Source organism: Lissotriton vulgaris, chromosome 1_1, assembly GCF_964263255.1.
Source record: "Lissotriton vulgaris chromosome 1_1, aLisVul1.2, whole genome shotgun sequence".
Lineage (NCBI taxonomy): Eukaryota > Metazoa > Chordata > Amphibia > Caudata > Salamandridae > Lissotriton > Lissotriton vulgaris.
In genome coordinates, this window is record NC_141685.1 from 1256353343 (window position 1) to 1256371776 (window position 18434).

Here is an 18434-nt window from a genome sequence, read left to right on the forward strand (position 1 = left end):
CTGCCATCGATTACTTTGTCACACAGAGAGTCTAACCAGCAGTTCCTTGCAGGTCTCTTAGTGTAAGGTAAACAAACACCCAACTTCATTTTTTTCTGGAGTGCTGAAGGCGGAGGGCCAAAACTAATCCAGAAGTGGAAAGGCTGCAGAGTTTACGGTTCCTTCAAACGTCATGAGGCCCCTGGGTTGGTAAAAGCAGCTGAAAGCCTTGCTGGCGTAATAGGATACTTTTTGGTAGCGCGCGTGGAGCTTCTGCCCCCGCCGCATGCAATCCCCGCCCGTAGCAAGCTGCCCGCTCTCCCTCGGCCCGCGGCAGGTGTCCCTGACTTCCTTTATCTGCGCATTAATAAATGTGCTTGTGTACCGCACCGGAGCGGGTGGCGCGGCTCTCAGACTTCTATCCTACGCGTTAATGTGTTACGAGAGCAGCTATAAAGTGCCCACGGCTCACGGTGGCTCCATCCAACGACCGACAGCAGGCGACAAGATGCAGTGGGCCGCTCTCTGGCTGTGTCTCCTCCCGAGCTTCGTCCATGGCGCGCCGCAGCAGGAACCCGGTAAGCAAAATAAAACACACACAGTAACACTACACTAACCTACACGCCTTCTGGTGAGATGGGTCGGGCTGGGGTGGTTGCTGTCGCTGCTCATCTACCGAGCTGCCCAGCAGTCTCCTTAGAGAGGCCGAGCACGGAATGGGCATGACACCTTGACTATCTTCTGTCCTGTAGAGAATACATTTTTCGTTTCTAAAGAAATCAAATGGGTACTTCTAACTGAGAAAAAACTGGTTTGCAGCCCCGGGCGTTGCTTTTTGCAGACCTTTGCATCCAGGGGTTGTTTGAGTCCGTCTGTTATAAGCAACATGATTGGAGCCGGGGTGGTGAGCACAAGAAAGAGGTGGAACCCTCCACACATTGCATCACAGGGGCTCGGTCTGTAATAGTGCCCTATGTTTCTGCGATTGAACCATAAATGACATCTCGATGAAAGCATGGAAGATGAAATACAAGGACAAAAAACATGGGACCTTATTCACAAAAATAAACTTCGACTACAAGTCTAATTCAGACCAAAAGTCTAACTTTAGGTCTAAACTTAGATTTTTGGTCGAAGTTTACATTTGTGAATCAGGCCCGATTTGTGTCCTGTAGGGCATAAGATAGTTAACTGTCTAGGAGCTTGTTCACCAAGTCAACTAAAAAGCCAAGAATAAATACATACTAAATAATAAAGACAGCCACTTGCGGTCGTGGATTAGACACACTGGGGCAAATACGGCTGTGAGAGAAAGTGGTGCTGGCTACCTCCTTGCAGAACATGAGGTCCGTGTGCAGTAGCTGCACAACTTTTCTTAAATTACGCAGCACTTGATTCGCTTTGAAGGCAAATCGTGCAGCACTTCTGTGGCATCATCTTATAGTTATTATCACATTTTAGAGGTACTGAAACAAAAGTGGATTCTAGCGCTTTCGAAAAGAGAGTTGAATAAGATACAAATCACGCATTCAGCCGTGTTTTTAGACAATGCTACCTGCCCATGATTAATTATTGAGTCTTACATAGGAGGACGGAAACATACATTTAAAGGTACATTTGTGTGTGATTCTGAACAACTTAGATTAGTGGGACTGCATGTATGCAGGCGGACCTCGTCAAAACTGTAATGTACTCATGTGGAGTCATTTTTACAAGCGACCTTTTCTCTCAGCCACTTTCCACACAACCTATAATACATTAATCATTAATTGTCTGAGTACTTTGGTACATAGGAGGCGCTTCAAGGTTTAAGACATCAACGTTTACAAACAGATGCAAACTGATTGGAAATGTAAATTGATACTTGTATTGCGCACTACTCACCCGCAAGGGTCTCAAGGTAAGGGTCTCAAGGCACTTGTACGAATACCGATTTGGAACCCATCCTGGCTTTCCCTGTGAGGCGTCCACTCCTGGGCACCCCCAAGGTGGAGACCAGGCATCCTTAGCGTTTGTGGGGGCCGTTGTGGAGATTAAGCAAGCTATTGCCCAGAGTTGCAGAGTGGGACCCCATGATTGGAATAGGCACAGAGGCGAGAATTATCAGGTCCGTGGAATTTTGAGCCCTAGACCCGCCAAGGCAGGGAATTGAATCCTGGTCCAGGGCTAGACCTCTGCATCAGAGTCTGCCGCTTTAATCATTGAGCCACACTTCTCCACTCCACTGTTTGAAAGAGCGCTTGCCCTCTTTCAATGCTTAAAAAACATTAGAGACACTCTTTTTTCATGATAACATCTGAAGCACAGGCAGCTTTTGAAGGCAACTTTTGATCAGTTACCTAGAAATACAAAATGTTGGTGTTGAAAATGTAATGGTTTGGAGCATATTGGAGATTATGTGGCAAACCACGGTCCATTCATAAAGGGGGAAAACCACATTGTGGCTGAAGAAATGGGACAATCAGATCATTGCCCTGGTTCGCAGAGCCACGTCTTTGCCTCCCTTGAGCCAGACTCGAGGGTCCACCCACACATAAATTCACAACAGCACTAGCAACCTGACAAGCATGATCATAATATAAACGGAGTAGCATGCAGTACAAAGACAGCAGCACATATATTACCGAGTAAGCTGCATGCCAGCTCTGTGTCACAGTGAAATAAAGTCCTGAACTCAGCAGCTTAGCACAAAAATCGAGCTGCACATTGGGAGACATTAGATATAATGAATTGGGCGAACTAAGAGGGGCATTATGATGTCGGTCGGGCGACTTCGTTGTGGAAAACAGGACCGCTGACAAGGAGTCGGCGGTGTTGTTGCCATTATTACAATGCGACCACCTTCACCGCAGATGCAAAGTGTATATTTTTTATTGCTGCTTGTGCTGCGGGCTGCAGCATAAGCGGCAATAGAAAATATACACTTTTAAAACATCCCTGCACCGTGTGGCACACAACATGTGTTGCCTGCCACAAGGTGCAAGGATGTTTAGGGGGCACCATAGATGAAGAGGGCCCTGCTAGAGGCCCCGAAAATAACTGGTGAACCGCCATGAAAGGGCATGCAGAAAAAGACATTCTAATCCCTACGGTGGTGCCTGAGCAGGCCCCACTCCATTGTAGGAATTACTGACCCTCTGACGGTCTGACTGCTCCTTGAGCCCGTTGGAAAGCATCAGACGGTCCCTGCGTCTGCTGCGTCCAACCGCACGCATTGTAATGCAGTGGTTGGACCGCAGCAGCAGGTGTTGGTCGGACCGCAACCAACAAGCTGTCAGTTGCAGTCTGACTGACATCAGAATGAAGGCCTAAGTGTTGGTGCATCACAGCTGCCTGCTTTACCTTGGAGGAATCCCAATGTCGTGGCAATTCATTTTGTGTTGCCTGTGAATGTTTGGACAGGAGGATGCATGGTGTTACATGCTTGGATATTTTATAATTGTTATAGATTTCCTTTCTCCTTCCACCCTTTCTGCTCTCCTTTCCTTCTGTCAACATACCCTTCCACTATCATATTGGTTCTGCTCTAGAATAATGAATAGTGCATTTTCCTGATATCAATCTCTCCTGTACTGACCATTCAATAAAGTAGAGGGTAGCGCAATAAAAAAATAAAAAATATTTATATGTACACTTACCTTGCTGCGGGTCCCGCGTCTCTGCTCCTGAGCTCCTAGTGGGACAGGAAGCCAGCAGCCAGGAAGAACAGCCAGGCTCCCCTGACCAATCACAATGATGCAATGCAGCATTGTGAATGGTAAGCACGCAGGCTCCCCTGACCAATTACAGCGCTGCAATGCAACATTGGGATTGGTTTTGAGGCGTCTTGGTTTGAAGCTCAACCAGGGAATGGGGACCAGGGCATGCTCTCCACATAGGCTGTAATGCAGCCATAGTGCAGGAACCACCACTGCTGTCTAGCACAAGCAATTTAGGTGTCACCACCAATGAAATTGTCTGGGACCAGAGTATGGTCAACACAAATAATAAGCACATACATGAGAAATAAGCAATAGAAAAAGCGTATGCAAGAGCATTTGTGGGTAATGGGTGACCCCACCTTAAGGGAAGTCATTAATTAATCAAAGGCCATTGAACAGTCTATATCATATGCCAGAAAAGAAAATTAGGTATGCTACACCAACGTTTAGCCCAACAAAATGATCAATAACAGATACAGAAGAAATAAGTCTAAATAGTCTGCAATAGGTGGGTCAGTAACTCTCATGTGGCCAATTACAAAGGATGATGCCCTGCAGCCAAATAAGCTACGCTTGTCACCCATTTTTTTTCATGGGCCTTTCAGGTTTTATATATCTTATAAGCATTGCATTGCATTGCATAGAAGTCACCCACGTCAGTTGGCATTGGTGTAACTTGTTAACGGATTCCACAAACAATTACTTGCCAGGGACTCAGGTGCACACCTACAAGACCCCATCCTCTGCCACACTGTATCCCAAGGCATGTAAGGCTGCATTACCTGTGTATAGAGAGGGGGTAACATTTGGTTAGTTGTGTGGCTCTTTAGTGCAGCCACTCCCAGGGATCAGTGACAAATGTAAAATGTAAATGTAAATGTATAGGCATTTATATAGCGCACTACTTACCCGGAGGGTCCCAAGGCGCTTCGACCGCTGCGAAACCCTTCCTGGCTTCCCTGAGAGATGGTCCCTTAATGGGTATCTCCAGGGTGAGACCAGGCATCCCCGGCGGTCTGGTGGGGCCGTTAGTGAAGATGAGGCAAGCTAATGCCCAGAGTTGCCGAGTGTGAACGCTGATCAGAGTGGGCACCGAGGCGAGAGAATTATCGAGTCCGCTAGAATGCCAGAATATCGACTTCCTATCTATAAACAGGTAAGTACAAAAATATCGACTCCAAAATATCGATAGGAAAAAATAAAGACAGTCAAAATTTTCAATTTTTTAAATATCTTAAAAGTAATTTAAAAGTAATATAATAATAAATATAATTAATTTAAACATACTTAAAATACTTAAATAAACTTACAATTAATAAATAATTATTGTAACGTATTTTTTTTATTTTTAAAAACATATATATATAACTAAACATATTATTAACAAAACATATACAATATTATTTCCATAGGATAGCGAGAGGGTTAAATTTACTATTCACACTCCAGAGAGTGCAACAGTAGGGAAAGCGTTGGATAGCGTAGGGGTAAAAATTACTATTCACACTCCAGAGTGCGCAACAGTATGGAAAGCGTTGGATAGGGTAAGGTTAAAAATTACTATTCCCACTCCAGTGTGCGCAACAGTGGGGAAAGCGTTGGATAGCGTAGGGGTAAAAATAATTATTCCCACTCCAGTGAGTGCAACAGTAGGGAAAGCGTTGGATAGCGTAGCGGTAAAAATTACTATTCCAACTCCAGAGAGTGCAACAGTAGGGCAAGCGTTGGATAGTGAGAGGGAAAAATTACTATTACCACTCCAGAGAGAGCAACAGTAGGGAAAGCGTTGGAAAACGTAGGGGTAAAAATTACTATTCCCACTCCAGAGAGTGCAACAGTAGGGAAAGCATTGGATAGTGTAGGGGTAAAAATAACTATTCCCACTCCAGAGAGTGAAACAGTAGGGAAAGTGTTGGATAGCGTAGGAGTAAAAATTACTATTCCCACTCCAGTGAGTGCAGCAGTAGGGAAAGCGTTGGATAGCGTAGGGATAAAAATTACTATTCCTACTCCAGCGAGTGCAACAGTAGGGAAAGCATTGCATAGCGTAGAGATAAAAATTACTATTCCCACTCCAGTGAGTGCAACAGTAGGGAAAGCGTTGGATAGCGTAGGGGTACAAATTACTATTCCAACTCCGGAGAGTGCAACAGTAGGGAAAGCGTTGGATAGCGTAGGGGTAAAAATTACTTTTCCCACTCCAGTGAGTGCAACAGTAGGGAAACCATTGGGTAGCGTAGGGGTAAAAATTACTATTCCTACTCCAGAGAGTGCAACAGTAGGAAAAGCGTTGGATAGCGTAGGGGTAAAAATTACTATTCCAACTCCAGAGAGAGCAACAGTAGGGAAAGCATTGGATAGCATCGGGGTAAAAATTACTATTCCCACTCCTATGAGTGCAACAGTAGGGAAAGCGTTGGATAGCGTAGGGGTAAAAATTACTAATCCCACTCCAGTGAGTGCAATAGTAGGGAAAGCGTTGGATAGCATTGGGGTAAAAATTACTATTCCCACTCCAATGAGTGCAACAGTAGGGAAAGCGTTGGATAGCGTAGGGGTAAAAATTACTAATCCCACTCCAGTGAGTGCAATAGTAGGGAAAGTAAATACTTCATATATAAATATAAATAACATAAATATTAATACCAATTACAAAATAATTAAAATATTTTACAATTTTATCAAATATATTAATTAAGCAATTAAATATTTAAAAAATGTAATTACTTACAATTAAACTACTTCCCAAGCTATTCCCCTATAAACACACAACCCACTACAGAAAATAATGTAATAAAAGTAACATATTTATCAATTAATCAATTACAATAAATCAAAATTATATTTTAATTAATTACCAATTAATAATTAATTAACAATTAATTCTAAATAAATAACAATAAATAAAATAACATATTTAATTAATTATAATTAAATTACTTCCCACCCTATTCCCCTATAAACCCACAACCCGCTACAGAAAATAAATGACTAAAATTAACATATTTATCAATTAATCAATTAAAATTAATTACCAAATATATTTTAATTATTTACAAAGTAATAATTGACAATTAATTTTAAATACATACCAATAAATAAAATAACATATTTAATTAATTAAAATTAAATTACTTCCCACCCTATTCCCCTATAAACCGACAACCCGCTACAGGAAAGAAATTACTAACATTAACTTATTTATCAATTATTCAATTAAAATTAATTACCAATTATATTTTCACTAATTACCAATTAATAATTAATTAACAAATAAATCTAAATAAATACCAATAAATTAAATAACATATTTTATTTATTATAATTAAGTTACTTCCCACCCTATTCCCCAATAAACCCACATCCCGCTACAGGAAATAAATTACTAAAATTAACATATTTATCAATTAATCAATTAAAATTATTTACCCATTATATTTTAATTAATTACCAATTAATAATTAAATAACAATGAATTCTAAATAAATACCAATAAATAAAATAACATATTTAATTAATTATAAATAAATTACTTCCCACCCTATTCCCCTATAAACCCACAACCCGCTACAGAATTATATTACGCAACAATTAAAAATGAATATTAACTTACCTTAAATTCGATATTTCTGTTGTCTATATTATGTCTAGTCGATATTATGTCCATTCTATATTTTTGATTCAATATTATGTCCATTCTATTCGATATTAAAATTTTCTAGTCGATATTTTGGTATTCTATATTATGTCTAGTCGATATTATGTCTATTCTAATTTTTTTACTCGATATTATGTCTAGTCGATATTTAAAACTCGATATTTTTACTCTATACCCACTCCCAGGCTGTGCATGGGTTCATGGGGACAGAATCCTTTGTGTGTTGAGCACATTACCACTGTGATGTCCAACTGTTCAGTTATGAGCATGAGTCATGGACACAGTTGCAGGTTGGATATGTGTATGCCATGTCACATACACCCTGAGTCCTGGGTGGGATGTTATATACTTCACAGCAAAACCCATTGCCACAATTCTGATGTACACCCACAGCCTGTGTGCATGTTTTGTCTCAGATGTCTCTGATTGCATGTGCCCTATGGGAGATAGTCTCCACATCCATGTGGTTTGTGCATTAACATTGATGTGTGTGTGTCTCAGAGACGGTTATGTATGGCATGCAGAGACAACAGGGGCCACTACCTGTGGGACTCATGGTTGTTTTGTGGTGTGTACATGATATGCCATGTCATGCCAGTGTCCATGTGGCAATACAGGGACCCTGGCTATCTGCCTGTCAAAGAGCTGTGATGCCTGGGAGACATTAGTCCTCACTGTCACTGTGGTGTGTGTAAGGTGGCGCCCTTTCCCCATTAAATAAATTGTCTGTTCCAGAGCATGTGTTGAGGGTTCCACCCTCAGCGGGGCCCAGTGCTTCTTGGCGTAGTGGTGTATTGCAACATGAGTTAAATATAGATTACCTGGTATCCTGTGTTTTCTGGCGAAGTTCTCATGGTCCTTCAGGGCTTGTCACTAAACAGCGCCCCCACTGTGGTGACCACCACCTCCAACTACGTTTGATGATTAAACCCGTTGGGGTGGGGATACCAAATAGTGGTGTGTTATCGGCATACAGGGGAAAATTATGCGTATAATGCAGTATTTTCCTCCAGTATGCGAGCGCCGCACATAGTAATGTCGGGGCTCCCGGTAGTACTGTGGCCCGGGGCAGCAGAAATGTGTGCAGAGTGCCTCGCTCAATGTCTCGGGCTGTGGAGATGCTCGTCACCCATGAGGGTATCCGGGCACTGTCCATGGGCAAGGGGAGATTAAGTGATTTGCCCACAATCACAGGATAGTTGCGCGGACAACGAGACTCAAATCTGGATCCCAAGCTTCCGAGTCAGCAGCTCTGGCTGCTGCACCACATCCTCTCCCTGCATGCACGAATGCAGTATCTGCAAAAGACTGGGTCACTTAACCAGAGTGTGCAGTGAAAACAACAGGAATAAAAAAATTAGAATGGCACATATTTATGAAGGAGTCTCAATTGATTAATACTTAGATAAGCAGGAATTAACTGCCAATGAGGGGTGGTGCTTATGGCTCGAGATAATTAACATTCTGTTCATGATAAGCCTTCCAAATTTTTTACCTGTACATTAACCATTCTAGGAGTTCATTTGGCCTTTATGGCAGATTCTGGCTCACCACGCAGAATCATATCTAAGGTGATCTTTGAATCCTCATTTTCTATGAATGTTCCTAGTCTATCAGCACCTGATGTGAATGAAATGAAATGAATGAAATGAAATGAAATGAAAGAAAATTTATAACGCGCAGACTAAGCCCCAAAGGGCATCAAGGCGCCTAGCTCAATATTGGTTATCCGTCCCAGGAGCTGATTACTGGTAGGATTTCTTAAAGCACCATGTTTTCAGGGCCTTTTTAAAGAGGGGCAGTGAAGATAGAGACTTAAGTTCCAAAGGGAGTGCATTCCAGAGACGGGGGGCGAATGTAGAGAAGGCTCTACCTCCCCATCTGATCTTCTTGGTCCGAGGGATAACCAGAAGATTTTGTTGCCCTGAGCGCAGACATCTGCTGGGGACATAGCTGGTGTAAGCTGCAGTGACCTATGATGGCAGCCAACGTAATTTCTTTGAATATTTTAATGCCACTGCAGAGTTCAAAAATAGATCCGCCAAGGTCAAAATATATGTTGCAAAGAAAATAGAATGAATGCTGGGTTGGAATGAACACAAATCGGAATGGATCCAGTCATGGTCATCTCAGGGGAAAACGTAAGTAACCAGATTACCAATTCGTTTCTGAAAGTGTTCAATATTAGTATTGGGAAACCAAAGGGATTTTCACACCACATAAAACTGAAGAATGCTCCTGTCACCGTTAAACAAAACCTAGTGTTCAAAAGGATTTAGAGTCTCTCTTAGAGAAGTTACAGAGAGATAATATAATTGAGGAAAAAGTTTTCAGGCTTGATCTCACCCATTGTTTTAGCAAAAAATAATAATGGCGGATTAACACTTTGGGGGTCATTAGGATGTCGGGCGGATTGCCTCCGCCAGGCTGGCGGTAACCACCGCCGGCCTGGCGGAGGCAATCCGCCCGACATCCACTGCCCAATTCCCCCGCCATATTAGGATGGTGGGGAGGACCGCGGCGGTGTTTCCCCGCCTATTTTCCGCCCGGTCGCCTTGCGGCCTGGGCGGAAAATGTTTAATATGGTGGCGGTGTCTGTTAGACACCGCCAGCCATATTACAATGGGCAAATTGGCATGTCTTTCCGTGGCGGGGGCCCCCAGAGTTAAGGAGAATGGGGGGGGTGCACACAGGGGGGTACCTGTGGTACCCCCCCCCCCCCCACATTTACATAATCAGAGCGGCAGGCACCGCTCGGTGCCTGCTGCTTTGGTTATGCAAATGCTGCATATCATTTTCAGTATTGTGGCGGGCGGTGCAGAGAGCACCGAACGCCACTGTGGTGGGCACATCCTAATTCCCCCTACGGGACCCCCGCACTTATGGCGGGCGGTCCCGTTCTCCATTAGGGTGGAGGGCGGACAAAGTCCGCCCGCCATCCTAATGAGCCCCTATGTATAAATCTAAGGACTTTGAATGACAATATCACAGTAGAGAGTCACCCGTTACCAAGTATTACTGACCTTTTGTCTATGCTTGGTGGTGCTACCATCTTCTCAACTTAGACATTTGCAGTGTGTTTCATCAGATTAAACTTTCAAAAACATTCAAATCACTCAAATCTCATACCTCCATCTGGAAGTTTATAGTATAAGGGGATGCAGTTTGGACTTGCCTCTGCCGGGTCTGTTTTCCAGGTTGTGGTGTATCATATTTTTAAGGACATGAACAAAAATGTAAGGTGTTTCCAAGATGATATACTTGTTTTCACAACAAACACTGAGGAACATTTTACCATCCGACAAGAAGTGTGCACAAAGTTATCCAAAGAAGGTTTGGTTCAAAGCCTATTAGATAAATGTAATAAATTGAAGCCTAAAGTTGACTATTTTGATTACATCATTTGATTTGAGGTAGTGACTCTCAACGAGCCTTTGGTGGATGACATCAGAAAAGTCTCTGCTCCAGATGAAAAAGAAACGTTGAAATCTTTTGAAGGTCTGTGTGAATACTATGCTAAATGTGTTAAGAACTTTGCCACAGTGATGGTACCACTGTGGAAGCTCACACTCAAAAATGGTTAATGTATGTGGGGCACAGAAAAACAAAATGCCTTTGAATCCATCAATCAAAAATCAAGTAACCAGTTGTTATAAATGGGGTTTCTGGTTGGCTAGGGTATGCACCTAAGCCAGGCAGAACCAACCACTCTAGTCAGGGCAAGGGAGTTACACTGAAGATAACCCCGGCTCACCTCCTTGGTAGCTTGGCACAGTAGTAAGGCTTATCCAAGAGGCGATGTGTAAACTGTTTACGTAATACACTCAAATAACAGTGGCACACTAGGCGCCTCACAAAAGAGACTCCACACAAGGATATATAAAAATATCCTTTGAAATTATCATAAAACACATTAGACCACAATCACATATATTCATAAAACACATTAGATCACAATCACATATATATCACTGCGCCACTAGCCACTTGTCATGACTTTACAGGGATTACACAAATCACTTTGCCAACGGGCAATTGTCATAAACATCACAGTTAGGATAACCAGTAACTACTGGTAGGATTGCACCAACATAACTCTATGCATAAAGAACTTCAGCAGTGCACTAGTAGGCATGCCACAAAGTTAACGCACATGTCCTACCTTTTACCTGCACAGCACCCTGCCATAGAGCTAGCCAGGGCCTACCTTAGGTGTGACTTGTATGTAGTAAAAGGGGAGTTTGGATGTGGCAACCACTTTGCCTGCCACGTCACTGTGGCAGTGAAGTCTGTGCGCAGGTCCTGCAGTGGCAGAGGCCTGAGACAGGTTTGAAAGGCTACTTTGTTGGGTGGTGCAAGCAGCACTGCAAGCCCTCCAGAAGCATTTAATTTACAAGCCCTGGGTATATGGGTTACCACTGTACAAGGGACTTACAGGTAATTTAAATATGCCAAACAGGTGTAGGCCAATCGTACCAAGTTTTCCATATATAGCACATGCACTTTTGCACTGATCAGCAGCAATAAAGTGCCCAGAGTCACAAAACCACCAACAACTGGTAAGAAACAATACAGGAGGAAGGCAAAAAGTTATTGGATGACCCTGCAAAAAGAGCCGAGTCCAACACCAGTGCACCTAAATTACAACCTTTTACCAATGAGAAACTTTGTATCATTTCAAGTGATGCCAGAGCCTATAAGTTAAGAGCTGTTCATTCTTAAAGATTGGGCAAAAGTCAATGAACCCTGTCCTATATGTCCAAGACACTAAGGCCCTTATTAAAATTCTGGCGGTCCAAGGATCACCAGACTTGTGGGGGTGCAGCAGTGATGGCCGAGCAACTGCTACACCGGCTATCCGACCACATTATTAAGACTTTGGCAGTCAGACCGCCATTGCACCGCCACAGCCGCCAGGATACAGCATTCCCTGGTGGTCCCTTGGTGGTCTGAGGACTGCAAGATGCTTAGTGGTGCCCTAAGGCTCCGATAAGCATATTACATCTTTTCTCACTGACAGCTCTTCCTCCATGTAACTGCTGGCGGTGAGGCAAGAAATGGCCCTGTCCTGCCCCTGTGCACGGTGCATGCATATGGGGGCACATGTTGTGCCTCCCTGTAGATTTTTACCCCAGTTCCTGCACACGGAGGAATGCTCAACATGGTGTATTTTTTCCAGTGCAGGAACGTGCACTGGCGGTCCTGCAGCAGTGCTGTGTAAGGCTCACAATGAGCCTTTAAATAGCACTGCCACAAGACAGCCATGCCACCAGCCCACCAGACCACAAAATTCCTTGTAATCTGGCAGGTGGGAAGTGGTAATTGTTGGCAGTCCTGAAACGTAGCGGTGGCGTGCCGCCTGCTCCAGGACCACCAAAACTTGTAATCAGGCTCCAAAGGGGTGATTATGAGTTTGGCAGTCCATGGATTGCCAAACTCATGGTGGTGCAGAGGTCCAGCCACCGCCTCACCGGCAGTCCGACCGCCGTATTACAACTTTGGCAGTCGGACCACCATTGGACCGCCACAACTGCCAGGGAACCATGATCCCTGGCCCCTGGTGATAGCCCAGCGGTCAGGAACTTACAATATGGTGGTAGTGCCACTGTGGCACCATCTGCATATTACAAGTTTCCTGACCGCCAAGGAGCTTGTTAGTCCTATAAACTGCTGGTGGTTAGTAAACAAAGGGGGCCCTACAGGGCCCACTTTGCCCCATACATGTTTGTGGATTTTGGTATCCCCCTGTGTGCATGGAAACCCAGTTCCTGCATTGCATGGACTTAACAGCCCATGCCATGCAAGTACTTGCTTAATCGTTCCCACTGTGGTGCCTTTTTCAAAAGCACCGCAGTGGGAACGCCAAAGGACCGCCCTCCAGACAGCAAGAAAACTCATAATCAGCGGTAGAGTGTGGCGGTGAGGGGTAGTGGCGTGCCACCCGCCCTGCCAAACTCATAATCAGGCCCCAAGTGTAACAGAGAGATGATATTTCGTCAATAAATGAGAGTTGCTAGCATGTGTGTGGGCTGTAGATCATTTCATACATTCTATATAGGGAAGTTGATTTTCCCTGCAGACAGACCACATGCCCCTTATGTGAATACTATCACCAGGAGAGGTTTATTACCACTGCACGTGTGACAAGACAATGCCCAAACTTCAGGAGTATACATTTGATAACAAGCAGTTGCCACTCTATCCTACCTGCTAACTGTTTATTTAGGTTAACTTTTACAAACTTCCACAGTACGTCTCTAATTGATTGTGAATTGTGTGTGGATGCGTCTGTTACTGATGTCTGTGGGAAAGTGTGGATGAAGGCAAATGGTTTTCTGAGAATGTTAAGAATGCAGAGCCAGCAATTGTTAAACAGTACACCTGTGAAGGTTAGTCTCAGTCCAGAAATCATAAAGTTTCTCTGAACTCCTTTTCTCAGGCTGCTCCTGCATTGATTGTAAAGGGGGATTTGGTCTTTCTTAATGGCAGATATATTTCCTCAGAAAGTGTAAGGGAGATTTTCATAAATGAGTGCCACTAGGGAAACATGGGTATGTCATCTCTTAAAAATCTTTTGAGAAATTATTTTTGATGGCCTCGAATGGATGCTGCAAATAAGGAAGTGTTTGTCTGTGTAAAATGTGCTCTGCCTCAGATAAAACCTGCAAAATTATCACACCACTTTTGCGCAATGTTCATTGGCCACTTCTGCTTCCAGAAAGTGGAGTTAGACATTGCAGGGCCATTCAAGAGTCTCTCTGCAAACATGAAACATGCATTAGTCCTTGTTGATTACTACTCAAAATGGCTTGACGCGATATTTACTGACAGTTTCCACTGCTGTAGTCATAGATTTTCTCATGGACATTTTTAGTTATGAGGAATTCCCCAAATTTCTTGTTACCAACAATGGTGTACAGTAACTATGGAAATACAACAGTGTGAAGTTCACATCTGCAGTAATGACTGTGTTCCTTAAAACGAACCTAACAACATCAAACAGGTGAGGACAACATTATACAATCCCCAGTGTAATGGCAAAGTTAAATATTTCAATATGTACTTGAAAGACAGCAATCACATGACACAAGTTGGGAATATTCCTCTGGTTCTATTCATCGGAAAAAGAGTTTGAGCCTATAGGATTACTCCCAAGTTAGTCACAGGCATTTCACTTTTTCTTTTGTTGAAGGGCTGAGAACCCACCTCTTCCATTTGTCCCTGGTGGCTCAGATTCAGTTCCCAGCTAAAGTAATTGACAAATCAGACACTAACTCAAGCAAAGTGCAGCGAGAGGACCACCAGAGTAAGCGTAAGGCATATATTGATGACAGACACAATGCCGCCGACACTAAGGTCAAAGTTAGTGACCTAGTCAGAATTTGCATTTCCAGGCATGTTGAAAAAGAGAGAAGTACACTTTTCAAGCCAATGTAAGTGGTCAAAGTCAACAAGGCAAGAATCCTCACGCAGAATGGCAGGGGTTGGACTTTGAGCAGAGTGTCAAAATTTACCAATGACTCTTTACCTCCTTGATAGTGATGAATTTCAATGTGACCAGTGATAGCTTTCAACAACACCTGTGACTAGTCAATCTCTGGTTAGGGAGGGTTCTTCACAAACCCAGACCTCAAGCACACAATTGTCCAATTCTGATCTATCAAGTTCAAATGAACCTGCAGTTACCCAAGGGAAGTTTGGTTCCATGGCTCAGCAATTGAAGAATCTATTCAGAACTAGTATTACGTCCATTAAAAAACTCTTCAGGAATGTAAACTGTGTTGTTTTCCTTTCTCATAAAAGGAGATGTGTTACATCATTTTATATTTCCTTATTGTTATTGACCTCCTCCCTCCCTCCCTCCATCCTTCCCCTTTCCCTGCTTTCCCTTTTCCATTATTATATTAATTCTGCCCTAGAATATTTTACGAGTGTTGTTGTTCAAGTGAGTTTAACTGCCTTTCCCAATGCCGATCTCTGCTGTACTGACCACTCAATAAAGGTTCTGCTCTTTCACCACTTACTGAGTAGATATCTTCAACTTATCACCTGGACTTGGAGTTTTTATGCTGGGAGAAGGATCTTCCTCCCGCCAGGGTCTTGCAGATCAGTGGGATAGTGGCCAGGGCCAGGTTGCTGGAGCAGAGGTGTCGTGTGGGAGTGTAGAAGGAGAGTCGGTGGTTGAGGCATGCAGGTTTGATGTTGTGAGGGCCTTGTAGACATGCGTGGAGAGCTTGAAGGTGATTCTTTTGATGATTGGGAGCCAGTGGAGGTTGGCGATGTGCAGTGGGGAATGTCCATGATAATAAGTCTTCCTGCGACAGCATTCTGAATTCTTTGCAAATTCTTTTGGAGCTTTTGGGTGGTCGAGGCATAGAGTGCAGTGCCGTAGTAGAATTTTGCTATTGACTAGCGCCTGGGAGACTGTTCTTCTGGACTTAGTTGGGAATGAGTGATGTTGTAAGCTGTACCATGCTGGGTGAATGAATGCAATTGGTGTGTTTAAATTATAGAAGGGTGACGTGGTATAAGAGGGCTATCATTTGTTGTAGGCACAAATAATATTGTATAGTGTTACACAAAACCTAGAATTTTTTTTTATACATTGCTTCTAAAGATCAACCGTTCATATCAGACAATGTGGCCAGGGCAACTTTCTATGACTAACCCGTCATTTTAAATGGATTACTGACACAATATTGGAATCAACAATATCATGTAACACATATATTGTGTAAAAAAATATTGTTTACAAAAATAGTGTTCCTATCCTTATAATCGTACGTGCAAAAATTGTGAATTTATTTTTCCGTTCACACTAATATTGTTAAAAAGCATACAAAAATATTGTTTCTTAATATATTTAAAGTAGTGCATCTTAAATATTTTCAAATATACCATTAATATAATGTTACTTAAATAAATCTCACTAGTATTTACAACTATATATATATATATATATATATATATATATGCATATATATATATATATATACAAACTCATATAAACACACATACAAATATATATCGAACACAAATTCCCGGTACAAGCTAGTACCCGCTCACGAGTGGGTCGTTCCTGGGGTCCCGGAAGCCCAATAAATCTCACCAAACGTTTTCCTTCAGGAAAATACGTAGACGACACACCAGGAGTTTGCTGTGCTGTGGAAGTTTATTGGCAGCAAAAAACAAACAACGCGTTTCACCTCACGCTTGCTCACGTTTGCTGAGGATTCTAAAACCTAGTCCTTTTACATTGTCTATACACTCGTCATAGAGGTAGGACTCATCCATAAACACCAAAAGTGCAAAGTGTGGGGGACATATTGGAACTGGAAATTACAACATTCATGTCAGGTTGATATTTACAATTTACAAACATAAAGTGGCAACAGTGTATAAATGTCTCCTGTATTGCGCAAAATAATAACGTTAGAGTCCTGACTGCAAACACGGACTTATTCGTGTGTGTCAATGCCAATCCTTCTTGGCTTACTCTAGCCTGTCAAACAATGATTTTAGTCAGTGTCTCTCCGCCACTTGATGTTGTAACATGTTAGGCATTTGAGGTAACATGAAATATGAGGTAACATAAAATATAATATAAAATATGATTCAAGGTCCATTGGAGGACTGCGATTAGGCCCAAGTGGGCATAGTTTTAAAGCTGGCATGTCTTAGTCATATCACAGTGTCGATGACATTATCTCTGTCACAATGTACAATTGCAGAATTGAGCCCAAGTGGGCAAAGTCAATAGTCTTTTAAATTATATGCATATACTTGCAACAGATTCAATATAACTGCGTTCATAGTTCGTTAACTCCAGACTTTCTCATTTCGTTTCAATCCTCCAAACACATTTTCCTCCATGTTAAGTAGGCTTATTGATTATAACTGACACTTCTGTGCGTTAGGGTTCCAATGTCCAACATCATATAAACAAATTCTGTGAATTAAAACATGGAAAAAAGTTTTAAAAAGACGCCTTACGTTCAGCAGCTAAATATTTCTGATGTGAATACATCTAATATTTCATGTTCAAGCTAATTCATATTTACATTTCTCTCTTATTGTTCAAGGTGCACAGAAAGTTCCTCATGATTATTCAAACCCTGAGGAAACGTGGTTTCGAAGTCAATGATGTATCTTGATTCCATCTTTCTAAGACATGTTGTTCTGTCCCCACCACGTACTCCTAGATCAATCTTATCCAGCACCACCATTCTAAGCAAGTTTTCATTTTGAAAGTGGTATTCGAAAAAATGCCTGGCCACAGGGTATTGTACATTATGGTTCTTAATTGCCCTGAGGTGCTGTAGCACTCTTTCCTTTGCTTTAAGTGTGGTGCTTCCTATATACCACTTATCGCATGGACAAATAAGTAGGTATACACAATACATGGTATTACAGTTTACATTCTTCTGTATAGAAAACACCCTTCCAGTGCTCGGCACAGTTACCTCTTTGCAATTAATGCTGTTGCGACAAGCTTTACAGGATCTACAGCATTTAAACCCTGGTGTATCAGTCGGTTTTGCAGTGCTTGTCACTGAATTCGGACTGAGCTCATCCCTCAAGGATTTGCTCCTCCTGAATGTAACCTGCGGATTGGGGCTTAAATGGGATTTTAAATGTTGATCTGTCAGAAGCACATGCCAATGTTTCATGAGAATCTTTTTCACATCTCTAGCTTGGCCTGAGAAAGTAGTGATGAATCTAATATTAGACTCTGTGTCGTTGATCTTGTTAGTGTCTAGAAGGTCTTTCTTTTCTTTGGTGTTCACCCTTTTCACAGCTCCCTGTATAGTTTTGTGATTGTACCCACGTTCTTTGAAACGTTTGATCATGGTCTCTTGCTCCTTTTCAAATGCCTCCTTAGTACTACAGTTGCGCTTTGCACGTAGTAGTTCTCCATAGGGGATACTGTCTATGAGGTTTCTGGGATGCGCACTTCTAGCATTTAATAGACTGTTGCCCGCTGTCATTTTCCTATAGAGACTGGTAGTTATTACAGTTTCTTTGATCTCAACACATATGTCCAGGAACTCTATCTTAGATTTGTGTATATGCTCAGTAAATCTAAGATTAATGGC

At 42.4% G+C, this 18434-nt stretch overlaps 1 protein-coding gene across 1 annotated transcript in view; it reads left to right on the forward strand.

The window, feature by feature from the left end:
• Nucleotides 1-398: 398 nt before the first annotated feature.
• The window catches only part of LOC147748951 (uridylate-specific endoribonuclease C-like), a 181282-nt gene continuing 163246 nt past the window's right edge, over nt 399-18434 (forward strand). Inside the window, exon 1 of the mRNA XM_086964594.1 lies at nt 399-557. Coding sequence (XP_086820720.1) covers nt 413-557 — 145 coding nt within the window. The 5' untranslated portion in view covers nt 399-412. The remainder of the gene's footprint in view (nt 558-18434) is intronic.